The following is a 21,435-nucleotide window of genomic DNA, read 5'->3' as shown; positions in this document are numbered from 1 at the left end:
TATATTTAATATCTGCCAATAACCCCCCCCCTAAATGTTACACAATGTACCTGTAAATAGAGGCTGACAGTGAACGGTTTTCCTAACTTCTGGTGTGTACGGGCTCAGCGATGTGACCTGAACGCGGCGTATGACCTCATACGCTGAGGGGGAGGGGAGGCTGCAGCTGCACTCTGCAACTACAATACCCACAATTCTGTCCGCGCGTCAACAGCAACAGCTAGGATGTTGCGATATCGCGGGCAGCCAAAGATCGCTGTGGTTGCAGAGATTAGGCTGCTGGGTTGAAACCTCTGCCTACTGTTTTGGTAGATGTCAAATTATATGGTTTCTCATTTCAAGTCGCAACAGACGGAGGCTTCAGTTTCCTGTCGACTCTGCGCTTTATATGTGTTGATAAACGGCCGCATCGCGCTAATGCGCTAGCTTACTAAAAATCACAGCTTTAATGTAAATGGGGGCAATTAAATAGCTGGACAGGCGGCTATGTGCCGTCTAACGGTTGCTCCACTTGACTGAGGATGGAAAGATCTTTTCGGGGACCGCTATCACACGAGTTAGACGTCGGATACATCGCAACCGAAGACATTATCTTCAGAGGATAACCTGGATAACCTTACACGAAATGTCATAGCGCGTAAGTAGCTAGCACCGAGCTAGCTTGGTAATGGCTATACGAGATGGAGAAGGACCTAGTGTTATCATCAGCAGCAGCCGACCGTGAACAGCTGGATGGATAGCTAAAGAAATACTTTCTCCGGAGATGCGTTAGCCTCCTGGGTGGTGTTAACTCACTTACATAACGGCTAGTCGCAGCCGCTCTAGCTATCACCAACTGGCCTGTGTTGGCAAGCAAATGGGAAATTTGCCACCAAATCAAAAGTGAAAAAAAAAAGACATCACTGCATGTTTTAAAAGGCTGCAAATAGACTTGCTTGAAGCGTCGAATACTCCAGGTTTACAATCTGACCTGCGTTATATATCAGTGCAATAATCCACTGCACAGGAATCACTTTATCAGCGTGCGTGTGTGTGTGTGTGATCGAAGCCGCAAAATACTCCTGGTCAATTCGCCAACATGAGGAAGTTCTTCGATTCTCGCCGGGAGTTGGTGAACTCCGGGCCCGGTTCTGGAGGAGGAGGTGGCAGCTCTGGGTCCAGTCATGCGGGCGGAAATTTCATCGGCAGAGCCTTCACTATCGGGCGGCACCAAGTCACTGTTGAGGAGATCATCGCTGAAGGTGAGAAGGGTTTGTTTGTTTGTTTGTTATAGTTGCATGAGGATGATGTGTGCCCTGCGAGCCTCATGCATGAGTCACGTGACAGAGCAGGGGATGTATTATTCCATCCCCACAGGAATTATGCAGCTTTGAAATCTATGTTTCTTTGATGGCCCACCGCTTTCTGTCAGCTGTGCTCTGACTAATCGTTTCCTGTTTGCTGTTTTATGATTCACAAGTGTGATTCATGGAGTTGGAGACCTACCTGGTGCCGGACAGCGGTTATTCGATGCCTTTTTTAATATTAATAAATGAGGGTTTAGTGTACAATGAAAGCTGAGAGAAAGTGGTGGTAGATTGCTAATGCTGAATCAGAGGCCTGTACGTGACCCAAAACAATCATCCTATTCATTATTTTAAACATCTTTTTGTTGTTCTTACATTTCTATTTGTAGTCTTTTGAACATCATGTGTGCCAAGAGCATCCAGCACAGTATAAATATTGAATAAGACAATTTTGCGGCAATGTTCTTAACCTCTGGACATTCCTTAACTCTGACTTTTGATTGAACTCAAGCTACTAATCGTATCACCCACAAAGGCTGCGGTAATTACGTCTCCTTTTACAGTATTATTATTAGTATTGATGCAAGCCCTCAGCCTCAGTCTGCACTCATGTTTATGGCTGTCTCTTGCCGATTTACAGTGCTACTGTGCCGTACAATAGCATTTCACCCACGTCAAGTTGAGGATGCAGCACAAGCTGCGATGTCTGCCTGAAATTGATGACTCTGTCACAACTAAACTCTGCAAAGTGAATTTGCGGTCTGAGCTATACCAGATGGTTTGGCCTCCATGTACAACCCCGCAGCAATGACACATGACTAATGCATAACGCTATAAGGCCGCGCCATTTGTTCCTCATTGTCCGCGTTGACGTGCGGCTACGTGGACACAGATTTGTGGCAGTAATTGGGTGTAAAAATGAGCGCGTCAGCTACATCTCCAAAAAGGAAAACTAGTGAGAATGTTGTGATGCTTTCCATCTTTCAAATGTTGCATTGACTGTGATGTAATCTGGTAATAATCTCGTAGTGTGATATGTCTACCATCTCTTGCTCGACCCTGCAGGTGGCTTCGCAATCGTGTTCCTCGTGCGAACAAATCAAGGGGTGCGTTGCGCCCTGAAGAGGATGTATGTCAACAACGAGCATGATCTGCAGGTGTGCAAGTGCGAGATTCAAATAATGGTGAGTGGCTGAGGTTCAATATTTCTGCTTGTTCTCCCTCTGAGCTCATGTGATTATTACTATGGGACGTCACAAACTGTGTGAAGGCCACTACATAACAAAGTGAAACTTAAATTGTGCTTGAAATGTCCAATGAATCCACACATGCAAGTTCTCTGTTCTCTCAAGAGTGACTCAGAAGAAGTGCTGAGAACACACAGAGCCTGCAGCAGCGTTGTTTGGATGGTTGAACTGTATTTATTCATCTGGTTCTTGGTGTGCTTTGTTTTTGTTTTCATAGTGTTGTCTCCCCCTGCAAGCTATTATAGAATGAGTTGTAGGTGGTATTTGTATGAATATCATGTTGTTTTTCTGAAGCATTCATTGTTGAGATAGGTAAAACGTTCTAGTTTTTCCACTTTGGGGTCTTTGCCAAATTCCCGTAACATTGAGCTGAATGTGTCCCTGCTATACATTTATTGTAGATAAGGATCACACGCTGATAAGATGGAAGACTATCCCTGTTTTGCCTGACCTCTTGACATGTATGTGTATAATAGACATGCATGTCATGGTAGCTTATCACAATATGTGTCGATATTCTATCAGAAGAGTTGTTTTTGAAGCATTTTGTGTTGCTGGATTCCTACGTTCAGTGAGCTCACACAAAGCATGTTTCTTCTCTGTCTGAAGCAACACTCAGGAAGGAAGGGAGGCAGCAATGGATGGTCATTTACAAAAACATGGCTGATTGTATAAACGTTCAACAGAATCACATGCGGTACTTTCTAACAGCTGAGGTCCTAGTTTTTGCTTTTGACACCAGCACTGACGGGCCCTCAACTTTGGTTCAAAGATGATCTCTGGTGTGTCATTCCTCTTCATCACATGACATGTTTTCTTTACCTCTCTATCCAATTAATTCTCTCTCACTCACTCTCTTACACACAGTCAGACACAGACAGACAGACAGTGAGACAGACGGTGCTTCACCTCAGGCGCAGTACTTGACATTTCTTCATTACCTAATGGGCTCCTGATTTTCAGCTTTCTGTTCCAGCTCCCCCTGCAGGTTATGACCTCAAACTGCATCCCTAAACAATAACCTGGATAGAATTAAATGATTCATGGTGTTAAAACTTGTCGTACGTCAGATTTCATTTTGCCGCTTCTGTGGCATCTCTGCAGAATAATGAATGCAAAGTAGAAAACCATGTCGGTGTTAAAATGCTTCCATTCGCTTCAGCGGTCACGTATGCCACAGCTTTGCAGACGTCGTGCTTTTTGGTTCACACTTGATGAACAGCGGTTTGTTTACGCTCTTGAACGTGTGTTTTGTGTCCTTTGTAGAAAGACCTCGTCGGTCACAAGAACATCGTCGGTTACCTGGACTCCAGTATTACGGCTATGGGATCGAGGGATGTATGGGAGGTCCTCATACTCATGGACTACTGCAAGGGTGAGTGTGAAAGGAAAATGGGCTTCAATTACTCAAGGAGTTTAGGTAACAGTTTCAGAATGATATGAACAATATCAGCGCTTTTAAAAGAATAACACACCCAAGTTCAGGCTCATTCATACACCGGTGACGCCGTGTCCCTGTTGTTTGTGTGTAACTGGATATTGTTTTGCAGGGGGCCAGGTGGTCAATCTGATGAATCAGAGGCTGCAGACCGGCTTCACTGAGGCGGAGGTGCTGCAGATCTTCTGCGACACCTGCGATGCCGTTTCTCGCCTGCACCAGCGCAAGACACCCATCATCCACAGAGACCTTAAGGTGACACAATTCTGCCGTCGTTCTCCCGTGAAGTGCTCTGCAGTGTGTAGGACAGGACAGGCAGCCCACTCTGTGTTCACTCAGGGGCAACGCCCACTGTGGATCACCATGCTGTGTGCATATTTTTATTATCTATTTCTGCAGAGCACAGTCAACTGACTTGATTCGTAAAGACTTAAAGGGTGGCCTCACCTTTTTGTATTCATCATTGTCTGCAGTGTACATGTCGCCTCCTAACGGGGTCCTTTTCATGTATGACCCCCCCCCCCATGTTGCTCTACTCTCTGTGTGCGAGTCTCATCTCTCTCGTATATACATCTTCAGGTGGAGAACATCCTCCTGCACGACAAGGGTCATTATGTGCTGTGTGACTTTGGCAGCGCCACCAACAAGTTCCAGAGCCCGCAGACTGAAGGAGTGGCCATCGTGGAGGAGGAGATCAAGAAGTTTGTGCCTCTCTTTCGTCTGCTTCGGCAGATATTTGCAGCTCTCATTCATTAGCACGCCTTTAAATCATGGCTGCACAGACACTGTCTGCAGTTTTTCCTTCATGAGCAGATTTATTGACATTTTGTAGACTAATTGAATCGTTCACCTCATACTTCAAATAGACTGCAGGGCTCTGCGCAGCACTCTTAGGCTTTATCTGATGCAAAGTTAAATGTGTAATGTATAAAATCGCTGCTTTCATTAGCATTCGTGTGCGTCTATGAGCACATAATAATGTGTAGGTCGCCTGTCCTGTTTTATACTCTCTGATCTATTCCTGTTTGCTTCCAGGTACACCACTTTATCATATCGTGCTCCTGAGATGGTGAACCTCTACAATAACAAAATCATCACCACAAAAGCCGATGTCTGGGTGAGTGAGGAGGACAGACGTCTGTGATAGTCATGACCCGGGTGCAGAAGCGCTCACAGTTACAGTATGTTTTACTGTAGAATCCAAGTTCAACACAATGTTAGTTAGACTAATATTAAAGTTGTTTATTTGTAAAGTAGCCGATGTATACGTTTTAGTGATTGATTATTCTTAAAAGGGAACTTTAAAAGCTTTTTGAATACATCGTTTTTAACACTATATCTGCTGGTATTCAGAGAGGAAAAGCTTTTTGTTGTGTGACTTTCTGTGTGTTATTGATATTCTTTATTAACCCTCTCCTCTCCTCCTGTGTTTGTGTGGTGTGACGCGGCGATCATGTGGTTGTCCTCTCCAGGCGCTGGGCTGTTTGCTCTACAAAGTGTGCTTCTTCACGCTGCCCTTTGGTGAAAGCCAGGTGGCCATCTGTGATGGCAGCTTCACCATTCCGGACAACTCGCGCTACTCTTATGATCTTCACTGCCTCATTCGTTAGTCCTCCTTAAACATTAACTCATGTTTTTCACAAAGGCGCGCACTTGTGTGTGTGTGTGTGTGTGAATACAGACTTTCATAACTCCCCACTTTCCGAGTCATGCTGTCTTGTTTCTTCCTGGTGTTTTTCTTTTCAGGGTACATGCTGGAGCCTGACCCAGAGAAAAGGCCAGATATCTACCAGGTGTCCTTCTTTGCTTTTAAACTAGCTCAGCGGACCTGTCCTGTCCAGAACGTGAAGGTCAGTGTCTCTCAGCACCAGCGTCAGCGGAAATATTTAGAAATGCTTTGCTTTCCCTCATCAGGAATTGATTTTCATGTCGTATCAGTGGAATCTGCTGTGTGCGGTCTGCCTGACCAACCAGTTGTCACATCTGCACTAACTCATCAGTTACAAACAGTGAAAAAATGCTCGTCAGCACTGATGATATTCTTTATTATTGCCAACTGCAGAAAGTTTTTATTATAAAATTGTTTCTGTACCGCTGTCATTGATAATGCTGTCTGCATTTTTCTTTCCACAATCCAGAATTCTCCAATTCCTCCTAAACTTCCTGAGCCAATCAAAGCGAGTGAGGCTGCAGCAGCAAAGAAGAACCAGACTAAATCCAGGCAAGCATGACCCGCTTTACACGGTGTCACCATTAAAGCTGTTGTAACACGACATTTTGTAGTAATTAGACACAGTCAGTATCGATACTCATTAAATAATGATGTTAGCACTTTTTGCCGTGATTACCAAGAAGGCCCGACATGCTCCCTGTGTTGCCAGACTGACTGATCCAATTCCCACCACTGAAACCTCCATCACCCCTCGCCAGAGGCCCAAAGCAGCCCATACCCAGCCGGCGGCTGGCATCCTACCCATCCAGCCGGCTGCTCTCACCCCTCGCAAGCGGGCTAATCTCCCAGGTGGTGCGGCTCAGCCTGTGGGTACGTGCAGCGCTCCGACCTTATTCTCATATCCGGTGTAGGGAAAAGAAACCGAGCTCTTGAATAAAGATGCAGGAATCCCTCTAATCTTTTGTGTGCACACACCGAGCGCCGCAATTCTCAACAGGAACAGATGCAAGTTAAGGCTTGTGCAATTTAAAACAGTCTAACCACAGGCCCGAAGTGATTATGTAATGATTTTCTCCACACTCTTGATACGCTGCTTCTGTTGCTGTACCTGTTACAAATCACTTTGATGTCTTTTATCAGCATTAAACGGATTGAAATGCTCTGATAAACCTGTTTTTATAAATGTATACATTGTTGCGCATCTGTATGCGATGTTTCCTGAGTAATCTGTAGTCTGTGCTCTTTTTAACATCCCACAGGAGTCAGCTTAAACCTCTCTCAGCCAGCTGCAGCTCTGCAGTCACAGAAGGCACAGACTTCCGTTCTGCCACTCGTCCAGTCACAAAACAATGCAAGTCCGGCTGTGGCTCCACAGAAGCAGGTACATACTGACCAGAGGCACTGAACAGACAGAGGAGCTTTTTACTGATGCAAATTAATACAAACCCTGAAAAGTATCTTTCTACGAGCAATTTCAAACATAACCGTGGGCTCTTGGGCATTGTGATGGGCATGTTACAGTCTCAATCCAAAAAACAATTAATTGTAAGCATTAATGGAAAACAACCATATGTATCGGTCCTACTCAGATATATATTCTCAGCTGGAGCACTAATTTAGTTCAGGTGGTTTGTAATTTAATGAGTGACAACCGATTCTGTCATAAATCTTTTGTGTGACAGCCAGCCGCAGCTACAGCAGCAGAGACTACAACAGCAGCAGCAGCAGCGGCAGCAGCAGTCGTGTCACCAGTGACCAAGGCTGACGTCCAACAGCAAGCACCGCCAACAGTCCAGCAGCAGACCACACCCCCCTCTGTGGTCAGCGCCACCTCCCAGCAGGCAGCTCAGACTCCATCGAGCCCGGCTCCACCTCAACGCCCGGCTCGGCGCAAGCAGGCTCAGCAGCCAGCGGCTCAGCCTTCGCCCAGCAAACCGGCCTCCGGTCAGACGCCCGTATCTCAGCAGCAGCAGCAGCAGATGACTCAGCCATCGGCGGCCCAGGCTCAGCCCGCCTCCACTGAGATCAGCCAAAAAGCTGCTGAGACGGTAAGTGGCCTTCTGCCCACCATCCAGCTTCAAACAGTGCGGAACGTCTTCATCCCTGCAGAGCTGTCAGAATTGATTTTTCCCTTTTTTATTTGACGGTAATGGTTTAAGTGGCATGGCCTGGTGTTTTCTTCATCCACCTATCCATCTATTGTTTACATTGTTCCTTAGGTATACAAATATCTTAATAATATTAACGTTTAGCTCCTTTTCCGTTTCTTTGGTCTGAGACTTTTTGCCTCCAGTGTATGTGGCTGTGATTGAAATGAAAAGTTAATAACACGGTTTGTGGATTTGTGTCTAAGATGTAAACACATGTTTTGATCTCGTGTGTTTTTGCTTTCCCTCCATCAGACTCCACCTGCTTCTCCAAAGACAACCGAAGAGCGAGGCCACCAACGCACACCGAGTGACGCCACAGCGAGCAGCGTTGCCGGAGTTCCGGCGAGCGACTCCTCACTGCAGCCTCAAGGAGCTGACGGAGACGCTGCCCTCAACCAGTAAGCACATAAACATAAAGAACAGCTCAAATTCAAGTGGCCTGGTGGTTTTATTCATAATATTTTGTGCGTATTTTTACCCGTAGATCACTTGCATCTCAACCAAGCACCGCCCAGCTCGTTGAGCTCGGTGTTGGTGACGCAGATCAGGACCAAAACAAAGATGGCTCCACTGTTCTTGCGTCCGGTGATGCCGCCAACACGCCAACACAACCCACGTGGAACCCTTTTGACGACGACAACTTTTCCAACCTCACTGTAGAGGAATTCAAAACGGAGGACAAAAAGCCTTCTGGTACTATTATGAGTCCTACCGTGTGCAGCACCATGAATATGTGTCGTATTTCTAATATGTTTTAAAATGTTAATAACTGAATTCCAGACCTACCTTCAGAAATGGAGCCATCATCCTCAGAGGAGTTGATACCAGGCCTGCAGGCCTCATCTGTGGATAATACACCCCAAGAGACTGGTAATGTCACATAGTTTCCCTTGAGTCAGTCTATAAATTCGCTGTTCTTCTTTTCTCGCTTCTTCATGGACCCGAACCCATGAAACACCACAGTCCCTTTAGTGGCCTCATCACGAACTCACGCTGTTTCTACAAACAGTTTTCAGACATAAGACATTTTAAGATATCTCATAAAAAGCAAATACTTTGTGTCTTTGGAGTTATTTAAGTCATTACACAATAAGTGTGATGAAGCTTGAGACACCTAATGAAAGCAGGTAACCAGGGTCTGGTGCAAACAAATGCACAATAGGAACGTAATCTTGTTAAACTAGTATTTTGTTTAACTTTAAACCAATTAGATGCTAGCTGTGGAGGCATTTGATGATTGGTCTTTACAAACATTTGTTCAAATTTCCATATCTTGGGGGGGGGGGGGGGGTGACCCCGCTGAGCGCTTGTTACCACAATTCTTCGGCTCAGACTGAGATTTACAGGAAAGATGTCTTCATAAGTTGTTCCCCACTTCAGTGCTCACTGTTGTACCGATGCCACATAATGCATTTTGCTCTACGGGTCTGAAGGAATATAATGTAATGTAAACCTGTTAATGCACCTGATCCATTAATCTGATGGCTTTTAGAGGCTTTCAGAAGCAAGCTGCCAATTCTGCATCACGTAAATAAAATAAAAGGTTTCAGTAAGAACGAGGGAAACGCAACATTTTAATGACATCACTCTAATGACATTAATGTAAAGAGTTCTGATGCTACTGCTGCTGTACTTAGCAAATGTTTTCTTTAACGAGAAGGAAAAGTTCAATAATTGATTTGCTCATATACTGTCTTAGGTAGCGCTGTTGCTTAGAGTCTCACTCAGTCTAGAAATATTCAAGAGAGAGCTCATACAGTTTGTTGGCGTGATAAAAACCCACTCAAGGAATTGCTTTTTGAGTTTATGTAGACGTGTGAATTAATTGGAAAACTGGATTTAAGGCACCCATAGTTTCTCTTTGTAATACCGGCTACAGATAGCATAGACACACTCGGTATTATTAGTTATAATTGAAAATATGAAATACTTCAGCCAAGTTTGAACCATTTGTAATGAAAGGTACCAAAATATAAAATCTGCTTCCTCCCATAATGCATTTTTCGACTCATTGTTGGGCTTCGTAACGGATTATAAGTCTCTGTTTCGTAGTTGAAAGACCATCAACCCTTCTTGATGTGGATTCAGGAGCCTCTCTGTTGGTCGTCCCGGATCCTTTTGGTCTCCTCGACCTGTCAGGTGCACCAGGTAAATACCTCTCTCCGAGGATCCATATTACACACAAATACGCCTTTATATGGTCAAAATATTTATATGTACAGTATATTGTCCAATTAAAATCATGAAACATGGTATTTAAGAAATCTATATCCTCAATATTTTAAAAACGTATGTGTTGATTGTCCTAAATAATGCTATGACATGGTCGTAACATCAGGTACATGATCAACAGCCAGTCTGGCTCCAAACCATTGAACACACTCTTTCAGCCCGTAGTCATCCGTCTGTCTACCGTACTGGCAGTATTTCTCTTTGAGCCTTTTGCCTTTTTGCAACAGCTGATATTGTTATTGCACTTTGCTAAAGTACGTCTCCTTTATCGTGTCTTAATTCTTCATTGCCTTCAGAGAAGCTGATTGAAGGACTCAAATCTCCAGACACATCTTCGCTCATGCTTCCCGACCTCTTGTCATTGTCCGATCCCTTCGGGGGCTCCGTGGAAGATTCTGCAAAAGGTGTGTGTGTGTGTGTGTGTGTGTTACAGGCAGGCATGTGTTTTGTTTCTAAGAGCTAAAAAGTCAGAGGCTCAGCGCATTGTTGATAGAATCACTACTGAACTAAACTGTACCCTGTTTTCTGTCTACCTTTTGGCTTCTCCTGACCGGCCGCAGACCCTCTCGCCACAGACGACTCTCTCCTGGGCTCTCTGCTCTCTGGTCCGTCCGCCCCCCCAGCAGCGAGCAGCGCCGCCTCCTCCGTCTCTCCTGCTCCCACCTCCGCCGCCTCTGCTTTGGATGATTTCAGCCTGTTGTCTGGAGACTGTGCACAGCCTGTAGCAGGTAAGCTGTAAGAGTCTAACGACTTCTTTAATGTAGGATGTGTTCACCGCCCGTAGCTCTTGAAAGCCGTTGTATAGTTTTATAATAGTTCAGAGACCTAGGTCAGCTCTGTATGCTGAAATAAAAACTCTTTATGTACCAGTTCCTTCTGAACTAAATGTTTTATCAATGTGGTGTCTCCGCTGCAAGAATCTAAAGAGATCCTGGCTGGCCAAGCCATATAGCTCTTTGAGATTGAAGTTTTTTCAAAGAAATCCAAATATATATTCTGCCGTATGTTGAATCCAGCCTCTTTGGGATAAAACCTGGTACGTAGGCCACGCAGAGGATCAGTAAGTGTGGCTCCTTGGGCCCAAAGGACTTAGCCACCGATAGCAAGCTAAGGGTCTACGGACAGCAAAGGAAAGCTAATTATTAGCTGTTGTAGTTCAAGCGCTGTGGCTCTTGTGTTTTATCGAAACAAGTTCTCCATCAATATGGACAGATAGAGAACGGTATTCCAATGAATCAATGCAAAGATGGGAGGCGCCATCATGAAACTCAAAAATATAGAAGAGGAATTTCTCTTTTGGTTTCAGATTTTAATTTTTCCTCGAATGAGAACACCTGATCTACAGAGCTGATATTCATGCTCTTGATAGGCAAAAAATGCAATTTTATTTTATTTGAACTTTGGTCAACACTAGAGGGCAGAAAAACTTTCAACTTTCAAACTCCTTGAGCTGTTGAAGTTGTAATAACTTAGATTAGATCAGAAACACTGGGTGTCAGCAGAAGATTTGTCATCATCCTGACAGACTGTTATTAAATATCTTCATACATTTTCAGCATTAAATGCAAGTAAATCAAACGATAAACTTGATCCACTCACTGTAATGGGTTTCCTGTGTACAATAGAGGGATGGTCCGGCTTACATCTGTTCTACATTAATAACCTTTAATGGAATACCCACAATGTGTGTCCCACATTGAGAGCTGCACAGCTGTGGTTCAGTGTTGGCTTCTTGGCTGGTGAACGAAGGCATTTGACTGCTGTTGACGGCGCCAACTCTGAATCAGTGTGCAGCAGCTGCATGATCCTAATTACTGCTGATCTCTCCTCATAATATCTCATCAAACAGGATTTGTACCACTGGAGAGCTTCCAATGTGGTTTTTTGCAATATGCAGATTTTTATGAAAATGTTTGTCATGCTGATGAAGGTATTGAGCCTTATTGTTGTTGGCCTGAACTATTTGTGGGTGAGGCATCTACTCTGCAATGCAACGACCCACCGTTCTTCTATCCTCTGCAGACTCGTCCCTCCTGATCTCAGACTTTGAGTTCGAGCAGCCCACAGCAGAGGGAGGCACGGAGGACGAGTTTGATCCGATTCCCGTCACAGGCCGCAAGAACTCCCAAGGTAAGTCTTTACGTTCTCCACCCCCGGGAGGCACAGGTGGGGTCACGTTGGTCTTCAGGATTAAAGACACAGGGATTGGCTCTTTATTGGGGTTTCCCCTTCAGTCGCATGCTGATTTGCTAAATAATTAATAAAGTCATAAAACCTACTGATGACAGGATCAGGTGCATGCACTGTTTTTGCATCCTCAGAATGTTTTTAAACCAGTAGAGGTAAATGGGTAAATTCTGCCCTCTCTCTCTCTCTCTCTCTCTCTCTCTCTCTCTCTCTCGCTCACTCTCTCTCTTCCCCTCCTTGACTGCTCTGTGTGCTTATCGTGACTCCCGCTCCTCTGCCCCCCCCCTCCTCCTCCTCCTCCCCCCCCTCCTCTGTTTGCCTGTACTCGTCTTCCCCCCCTTTTGTCTCTCCGGCCAGTTTCAGGAGGCCACTCGCGCAGTAACAGTGGCGGCTCTGAATCCAGCCTGCCCAGCTTGGCCCGCTCCATGCTGCTGGTGGACCAGCTCATCGACTTGTAGACGCCCCCCCTCACCCCCCCCCCCCCCCCAGTAGAGGCTATAACACTGGATTATAGACTGGCATAGCATAACAGCAATCAACACTGTTGTCATAGCTAGCTTTCCGCACCCCCCCCCCTCCGGCTGTCATCTCCATTCTAGTTCCGACAGTAGAAACGTCCTTCGCCTTTCAGAGCTTCTTCATACCTGTCCTCTCTGCCGCATCGACTGCATTATCTGGCTTCTCTTCACCTCTCTCCCTCTCACTCACATTTTCCCTTTGTTGTAGTCTCATGTGTCGTCCATTGGGTTTAAAGAAGTGGCCAGTACACTAACATCATCCTCTCCAAACATTAACTATTACATCTCTCTCTCTCCGTCAATCAGGATGTATTATTACAATCCAGTTTGTTTGAGCAATATTGCATTATGTCTAATAGCGAAACAATAGAAGATCATTGTTGTAATGTGCAATAGGCATATAGTTATAAGTGGTTGTAGTTATTATCGTGCACAAGTGAAATTGTTGTTGTTTGCCTTTTTTTAAATTCTCCTCTCCAGATTTATTTGCACATTTTAAAGTTGGAAAAGTTGAATGACCATTTGTTGAAATGCGGTCAGTTTATTTCTTCTATAAAAGGGAAACTTAGTCATGTAGCCTGATTTGCACAGTAGCATAAATGTTACCTCTTTGGGTTGAAGATCTTTAACAATTTAAAGCTCCATAGATTAGAAAAACCCAAATCTGGAAACAAAACGGCCATAACCACCATACTGAGTCATTGTGAAGTGCCATAAAGTAATCTGTAAATAAACTGCTGACTGGTGCAGAAAGTATATCAGCTAAACTCTAAATATTTAAATGATGTCGAACAGACGAACTGAACTTTTAAAATGAGGACCCGTTCTCATGATCGTATTTTTGATTTCATCCTTGAGGCGAGCAATAGCATGTTTTGGAATTAAATGACAAATCAGGGTCATTTCACAGTGTTTATAGCGGCGTGCCATATCAATAGAAGATGCATGAAATCATGACAATAATTTCAATAATACGCCGCGATAGGATATAGTAGAAATGCAGTAGAGTTTATCTAGAGCGAGACCATTAACGACAGTCTAATATGGCATTTTAAAAATCATTTTCACTCACTTGCACTTTTTGTTTTGAATATCAACGCAAGCATTCATTCCGCATTGTGCAATCCTTCCCACATTCCTGCCATTTGTTCACTCCTGATTTATGTAAATAGATATCTGCGACCCCTGCAGGCTCTTATCCAGACCAGACAATTGGTTCTTCTTCCCGTGTAAATATTAAGTCATTGTCATGAAGCTTTACTTGTGGAAAACATATTGCTTTACTTGTGAAATCTCTCATATATCCATATATATATGACATTGTTTTCCTGTTAATAAATGTTAATATGAATAGAGTGTTAGAGAATGAATGTAAAAAATGAATATTAGTCTTTAATAAAAAATATCTATGATTCTGACACAATAATCACTGAATAGTATTGAAGAATATATATATATATATATATATATATATATATATATATATATATATATATATATATATTACTCTTTGTGGACTTGTGTGTTGAGAAAGTTTTTTTTTCTTGGTTATATCTATTCAACTATTGTCGGTAAATTAAAATCCTAGTCTTTGTTCAACCTGGAGATTAGGCTGAATCCCATGTCTTATTCCACCTCCTCTACCTTTTGTGAGCCTGTGTTTCCTTTGTTTACACGGACAGATGTGAAGGATTATATTTTTATTCAAACCCGTTTTCCGGAAGGCGGGAGCTTAACCCTCTAAATCTTAGTCCCCGTTTCATTCCATCGCTAAACTAGGAGCTTTTTTTTCCTGAAACTTGTACTCTGTGAAGCTTTGTGTTTAGCTTTACCTGCTTTGGTGATCACAGAATTCATATCAAAAAGCATGGCAGTGTTGTCGAATGTTCATGTGTGTCGGTATACAGTGTTATGATAAGTATGTATGTGTGTGTGTGTGGAGTCAGAATTGTTGGATGTGTTTTCCAGTAGCCCACTTTGTGTTGTTGTTCGCTGCAAATATGGCGACGGTTGCGTTGTCATTAAAATCTCTTCTGAAAGCACAGCCCTCCCCCTCCTCCCCCCCTAAATTCTCTCAGGAAGTCAGAGCTACATCTGAGAGTCGGATACGTTTTGGCCTACTGCTCCCCAAGTCTGCGCTCCGTGTTGCAGTTTAGTTTGTGTGAGAGGTAAATGTGTGAGGGGCTCTGTGACGTGTGAGGAGGTTGAATCTGGAGACGCAACACAAATACAACATAGAAAAAGATCAGCTCCAATCAGCAATATATATATATATATATACGTTTCTGTAGGATCAAACTACATGATTTGGCCTGCATGATGAAAGGGAAGACCGCCTCCATCACTTTCTTTATCATTTCGTCATCTTAGGAAGTGATTGTTTTTGTGAGATCTACTTAAAATAGTCCCTTCAAATCTTAATGGGTTTCCACTTAGTGAGATATATCACACTAAGACGAAGTAGTTCCCTTTTGAATGAGTGAAGTCCTGCAGTATAAGATAAATCACCTCAACACTGAATGTTAGAATTCAGAATCTAAAATAGTGCCAAAATCACAGAGTACATTTGTTGTTCTTTGACGATAAATGATCACGATAATGAATCTAAACCTCTTTGTTTCTGTCCTATTTCAATGTTATTCTTTCATTTTTTTTGTGTAGAACTCCTGATTTCAATTCTTGAGTGAATTAAAAAAAAGGAGTTGCTGGTTTCAAAGCAACTTCCTCGTAGGTGTGTTTACTGTAGGTGCTGCATGTGCAACTAAAGGCTCACGTATGTTTTTATCTTTACGATCCTTCGTCTGAACATTTGCCGTTACCGTTTGAACCTATGCAACGCCCGAGCTTTCTCCCCCGTAGCCGCCAGTGTGCTGTTGTAACCGGTGAAGCCAAGCAGGTAGTGAGATTAGTCCTCGGTGTGAAACAGAAGCCCCTCCTTTTCTCCGTTGTTTTGCCACAAATGAAAGCCGTCGATTTATCTGATACTGTTGAGTGTTTTGAGACGCCTCTCGTCTTTACGGCCCCAAAACCTGCATCAGAGCTGTGGTGTCGTGTGCTCCTTCTATTTTTGTGAGATGATTAAAGAATTATAAAGGGATGGCAAATAAAATACAAATGTGAATGTCAACGTGTTGAGTATTGATTGTAAGATGTTCTTTGTTGTCCAGGATATTGGTCGATGTAACTCAACAAAAGTTAACTGTTGTGCTGCACCTCTTGTACACGGTCTGTTTACAGGTCTGGAGTAAACTACTACTGTATTCTGTATGTGGGAAAAAAAAACCTTTAAAGCCTTTTGTGGCTCCAGAGAGCTGCACAAAGTTTGGTCAATTCTGGTAAACTCGGGCTGAAAATGACATAAATTAGCATTATTAACCGCAACTAGCATAACACCTGGATCTCAGCTGAGCTGTTGGCGGTTTACGTTGCATTGTGGGTAATGTTGGCCCCAGGTTTTGACAAGGAAGAAGACAATATCTCTGGTTCTGCTGCGTACATTTCTATCCTTTTTTTTTTTTTTTTCAAAAGTGTCCACCGTGAGTCTGGCGTTAAAGGAGTGCTATGATAATCTCTTTTAATCGCCTCTCATCAGACTGCATTAAGTACTTTGGTTATGATGCTACGGGGTTCAATTATCTTGTAAATGATTTGTTTATTTTAAGCATAATCTAGTAAGGCAGATTTATTTGTGTGATGCACTAATCAAATTCTTATTCTGCTCATATAGCAGGTTAATTCCACTCAGGTAAGACCTTCATGTCCCATTTTAAAATGTCAATCCATCTTTGTCTACCTTCCGAGAGGCTGTCATGTTAAACCTGGCTAAATGGTAGTAGAGTCAACCGTCAGCGATACACCTGTAACTCAGTGAGTTAGGATCATTTGTGACAAATCAGACAATATTATATTGTTGCAGATAGTTTGTCTCCAGCAAGCACTGACATTTTCTTTTCAACTATTAAATGTCCCATTCAGTCCATATCTTGTTCACACATCTTTAATAATTCAAAAGGTCTTTATCAAACATGTTTATGTGAAAAATATATATTGACCGATATATCGTGATTGGAATTCTGAAATATCTTTCAAATACAGGATATGTATATTTAGAGAACATTAGAACATGTTGCACCTTTGACATTTTTACTTGGATTTTTTTTCACTAAGCAGAAATGTAAACGATACAAATTAAATACCTGAGCATACATTCCTGTGGTTGATATCATAGATGGCAAAATGTTTTTATCTCATATGATACCTATAAGATTCAGAGGTCAGTAAATCTCTCGTGTATCTTCATATCTGACCTTTCTCTCATCTTTTCCACACACAGACCTGCAGAGGGAGCTCAACAGTAACGCACTGCCAGCTGCTCAGGCTGTGGCCTCTGTGCAGCTCACTGAGGAGCATCAACGGCCGAGGACTGCTGCATGTGCCTATGATAAACACATGTTGCCATCAGATGAGAGCCGCACACAGCACCACACAATACCGGCTTCTTCCACTAGCCTGCCGTTCATACCCGTCAACCACGTATCCCAGTTCCAGGTCAGCCCAGTCACCTCTGATGTCTTCCAGCTGGCCCCGTTTAAAACGCCAGGCACCGAAAGCAAGATGGCGCTCGGCAGCTCCTCCTCTTCCCCGTCTGAAAAACCTGCCGACGCCTCTGATGTGTTCCTCCAGGCACCGTTTGGAAAGAGGCAGGAAACCACCAAAGCCGATCCCGCTGACGCTCGCATATTTAAGTCTGGTCCGCCGCAGATTCAAACCAGCAGACAGTGTCACCTGGTCCCGGGACCCTCTCCTCCTGGTCCTCAGTGTCTCGGTATCCGGGCCCCTCCTCTGCGCACGGAGACGCCTCTGCTCCAGCAGCCGGTGGCGGTGCACCGGGTCGTCTCCAGGATCGGTCGGCAGGCCGCCGTGGGGTCGGTAGCGGTGGGGCCTCTGCATTCCTGGACCATCGGGGGAAGACCTCTGAACGACCCGTTCACTGGTGCACCTTTCCAGCCAAGATGCTCTCAGGGGAAACCGTGATGATATAATCATCTCTGAGAATGTGCCAGAGTAGAGTTCAGTCGCAGTATTACCCAAATGTCTAATGTAGTTTAACTCGTGTCATTGTTACAGTATTAAAACGAGCAAATTATCATTTTACCGATGATGTTCTTGTTTTTAAGATGAATGTTCTACCTCAGTCATGTGATTTTCTTTCAGTCTGAGCACAACAGTGCATCATTCAGCACCTAAACATTGTGAACTTGGAGTGAGAAGTTCCTAAGATGGCGTTGAAGGATTGGGCCTGGACTGGATTTTAAACTGAATTTAGGATGTCAAAAAGGGTTTGGTCAAGCCGTCATTTTGACCAGTTAAACAACAATAATGTGTGAAAGCATTTAGCGTGTTTTACTTTACTGTTTGCTGTGATATTTAACAGCCTCTGTTTGTAAGTCTTTGTATTTCAAACGGTGTTTGCAAGTTCTGAACTGTTCTAGTCGTTTAGCCTTTTGTTTACACGTGGATTACGGATTGTGCCTTTTTAATACCAGTTGTATTGTTTTTCCAAAATGGCTGCAGACCTTTGGTCAATATTCAGCACAAGTGCTGCAAAACATACCAAACATTCTGCTGCGAGCCAAAGAAATCATTGGAAATGAAATGTATTGGTGTGAAACACAACATATTCGTGCAGTTATTACTTTCATATTAACGAGTGAAAGCACTGTAAACTCTTTATAGAGATTTTTAGAAAAGACAGACGAGTTACGCAAAATCCAAACTGGCTGGTCACGAGGGAGCTGTACTGGAACCAGCACGATGTTACGATTTGAAAGGACTTTAATGAATTTTTTGCTTAATAATTGTACGCAGGTCCAGTGTTAACGGTGCTTCGTGGTTCTCTTGAAATGATTTCTTACCTGCTAATGTTGTTTGTCTTTGGTTTTGGTATTTTAAATGAAACATATCACGCCTGTGCTTCAAATTAGCCGATGTGCAGCATAAGGTGACGGGTCAGAAGGGAATATCAAGAAAATACCAACATCACCTCCACCGAGCAAACTTTGTAGGAAGTTTCTCTCAAAGTGATACGATTTCAAATAATGCTTCTAGTTTTGCTTCATACTTTGTCGCAGAAGAGGACTTTTTGTAAACCATGCTGCCTTCCTAAGTATTCGTATCTGGCTATTAATACCAGACCATAGAAAGTGGAAATTAAACTGATTTTATTAAAAGATTGTAAACATGATGACATCCTGGTCTCTCTGCTTGTGCCTCATTGCTGACGTTTAATATTCAGGGATCCAGGCTTTCATGAGATGGGACACGATGGCAAAATGCCTGTTAGAGTTTTAGAGATCAGCGGGGCCTTGGTGAGGCTTAGATGTTGTTTCGTGTCTTAAGTGTGTCGATAGACTTGCTGATATTTACCTAAAGAGGATGATGAGTCCCTATTCCTCTGTGTGCACCAGGAGGTTGTCGCTCCACTGCTGCAGTCTAAATCCGGGGCAGAGAGGCCAAAAGTATCATCTTTCCAGGAAAGGTTTTTATTTTATCTTCATTTTTATTTTACCACATTATACAGATTAAACTAAATGCAAAGCTAAAATGGAAAAAAAAAAAACACCGTAAACCCAGGTGTCCGCTATGTGAAGTTATCTTTATGTCAGATTGAGCCCCCAATAAACCATTAAAACATGCAGACTACAGTTTAAACCTCTGTCTAGTTGAGGAGGAGAACGGTAAGCTGAGCTTGTGTGAAAGATGAGCTGCTTGTTTTGATTTAACAAAAAGTATCTATGAAGAGCACATGGAAAAAGAGGAGAGTCAACCAGGTCGTGAGCTGATTTCATCAGAGTAAACATGTCAGGAGTTGTATACGTAGATGGAAAAAGATAAGTCTGAGGCTTTCCTGTAAATTAGTTCAAGGCCGCGTGTAAGCGTCACTGTGAAGTTGCTTAACTGTGGATCTGGTTAGCGGTGTCACGTCACTGATTGCCATTGTTTGTGCAGCCAAGGTAGACCGAGCCACTGGCCAAGTTGCACAGAACAAATGTAGTGAAGAAAGATCAAGAAGGAAGGTTGATTCGATCATTCGGTATATTGATGTTTGACAGTCACAAAGACAAAAGGATGAAAAACAGAAAATCCTTTTATGCTCAAGTTAGCCATGCTCTTCAGCAGGGAGGTATAATCCAACATGTTGTTGACAGCTCTCTGCACTGTTTGCAGATGGACTTGATAAAGTGTTGAGCGGCGTAAATACCTCCTCCAGATCATAGTATCATAGTTGTTTTTTTGATTTTATTGTCGGCCTCGAATCCGACTGCCTCTGCTTCTGGCAGTTTTCTCAGACACGCCTCCATGAGCTCACTGCCCACAGGACTGCGAGTCCGTCTGCATGCATCTGTGAAAGCATTTACAAATGAAGAAAGAGCTACGAAAACCAAGGAAAGCACATGGAAAAGATATATTAGGATTTATTTTAAGTGGAATAAGGCTACTGACTGGCTGCTCCTTTGGCTTGTTGCATAATTCTAAAATCTGAAAATCAAGTTACATTTGTATTATTTAGAGAGAGTCAACACACAATTTACCCCAAAATGGAAACTATTTACTCCAAACCGTGCAGTTATAAATAAAGCAAACTATTTCAAGTTATTCCTCATTCTGTTAATCCATCCACTTTCTAGCTGTATGCACATTTCCTGCAGTGCCAGCCAGGAAAGCAGAGCAGCCCAGATGTGCTTTTTTTTTTTCCTCCAGCAAATTCTTCCAGTTTTTCCATATAAGTATCTAGTGTTGACCAAAACATCTTTGTATGAAGACATGTGGGGGCATCTTTACGAGGTGTAACAACCATCTCAACCGCAGCTCGACTCCTCTTGTCAGTGATGTGAAGATTAGTAGCAAATCTCCTGACAGACAATGTAGTGCTTTTCTCCTGTAATGACTGTTGATAGGTCCCCCAAAATGTTTCTGAAACCATGCAGGCATAAAAGCAAACTAAATTGAATTGCCTGGTCATATACAGGGGCCTGATTTAAAACAAGGCTTATATACGTATACTGTATCATCTTTCATTGTTAGGACAAAGTTCATCACTTGTTTTTAAAGTTAAAGGCCCTGCACACCCACACAGGTGTTTTCAATTCTGGCTGATTAGACTTCTGCTCAGGTTGGATTTACACTGAGAATAATATGATGTCACCAACGTTTATACAGCAATAAAAGTCCCACTCTGTGTCTGAAATGACTCACTATTTACTAGATATATAGTGCACTATATTTACCCTACTTTTTATTTGAGGGTGTGAGCGCTGAGCTTCAAATTGAAGTCCAGGCATCACAAAGTCCCACAGCACACATTCTGACTGGTCATAGCAGGAAAATCACAGGTGCAACTATAATGACATTAACAACGCCTGCGTTCTATTCAAGTCTCCCTGTAAGTCATGAAAGCGATTGCGATTTGTTGATTGTGATAAGAGGCACAGTGTTTCACGTGTAGGGGATCTATTGGCAGACATGGGGTATTAATAATGATGTGTCTTCAGGGTATCATTACCTGAAACACTGGCTCTAAATAGGGACTTTCGCATGTTTTCGCGTCGGCCACCGTATTTCTACCAACAACCGCTTGGCACCCACACGGGAGAACTTTGAGTGGGTTCTCAGTCTGTGGTTCTTACCGTACACTCCGATGAGTG

At 43.2% G+C, this 21,435-nt stretch overlaps 1 protein-coding gene across 1 annotated transcript; it reads left to right on the top strand.

Annotated features, from left to right (window-relative positions):
• Positions 1-227: 227 nt before the first annotated feature.
• LOC306710149 (AP2-associated protein kinase 1-like) lies at positions 228-18,974 on the top strand. Its single transcript, XM_079178546.1, has 20 exons — positions 228-1,241; positions 2,352-2,470; positions 3,800-3,908; positions 4,084-4,226; positions 4,551-4,672; positions 5,007-5,088; positions 5,444-5,576; positions 5,718-5,821; positions 6,110-6,192; positions 6,353-6,513; positions 6,903-7,024; positions 7,326-7,691; positions 8,046-8,191; positions 8,278-8,486; positions 8,574-8,663; positions 9,846-9,941; positions 10,322-10,429; positions 10,586-10,753; positions 12,048-12,155; positions 17,064-18,974. The coding sequence occupies exons 1-20, from the start codon at positions 1,079-1,081 to the stop codon at positions 17,762-17,764; spliced, it is 3,333 nt and encodes a 1,110-aa protein (XP_079034672.1). The 5' UTR covers positions 228-1,078; the 3' UTR covers positions 17,765-18,974.
• The last annotated feature ends 2,461 nt before the right edge of the window (positions 18,975-21,435 follow it).

This window comes from Pholis gunnellus (assembly GCF_910591455.1).
Source record: "Pholis gunnellus genome assembly, chromosome: 18".
Lineage (NCBI taxonomy): Eukaryota > Metazoa > Chordata > Actinopteri > Perciformes > Pholidae > Pholis > Pholis gunnellus.
The sequence above is the reverse complement of the archived record's forward strand: the minus strand, read 5'-3'. Positions and strand labels throughout refer to the sequence as shown.

Coding starts and splice junctions, on each gene's coding strand:
- LOC306710149 (XM_079178546.1), top strand. CDS start 1,079: ATGAGGAAGTTCTTCGATTCTCGCCGGGAGTTGGTGAACTCCGGGCCC. Junction 8,487..8,573: donor GGAGGACAAAAAGCCTTCTG/GTACTATTATGA, acceptor ACTGAATTCCAG/ACCTACCTTCAGAAATGGAG. Junction 12,156..17,063: donor AGGCCGCAAGAACTCCCAAG/GTAAGTCTTTAC, acceptor TTCCACACACAG/ACCTGCAGAGGGAGCTCAAC.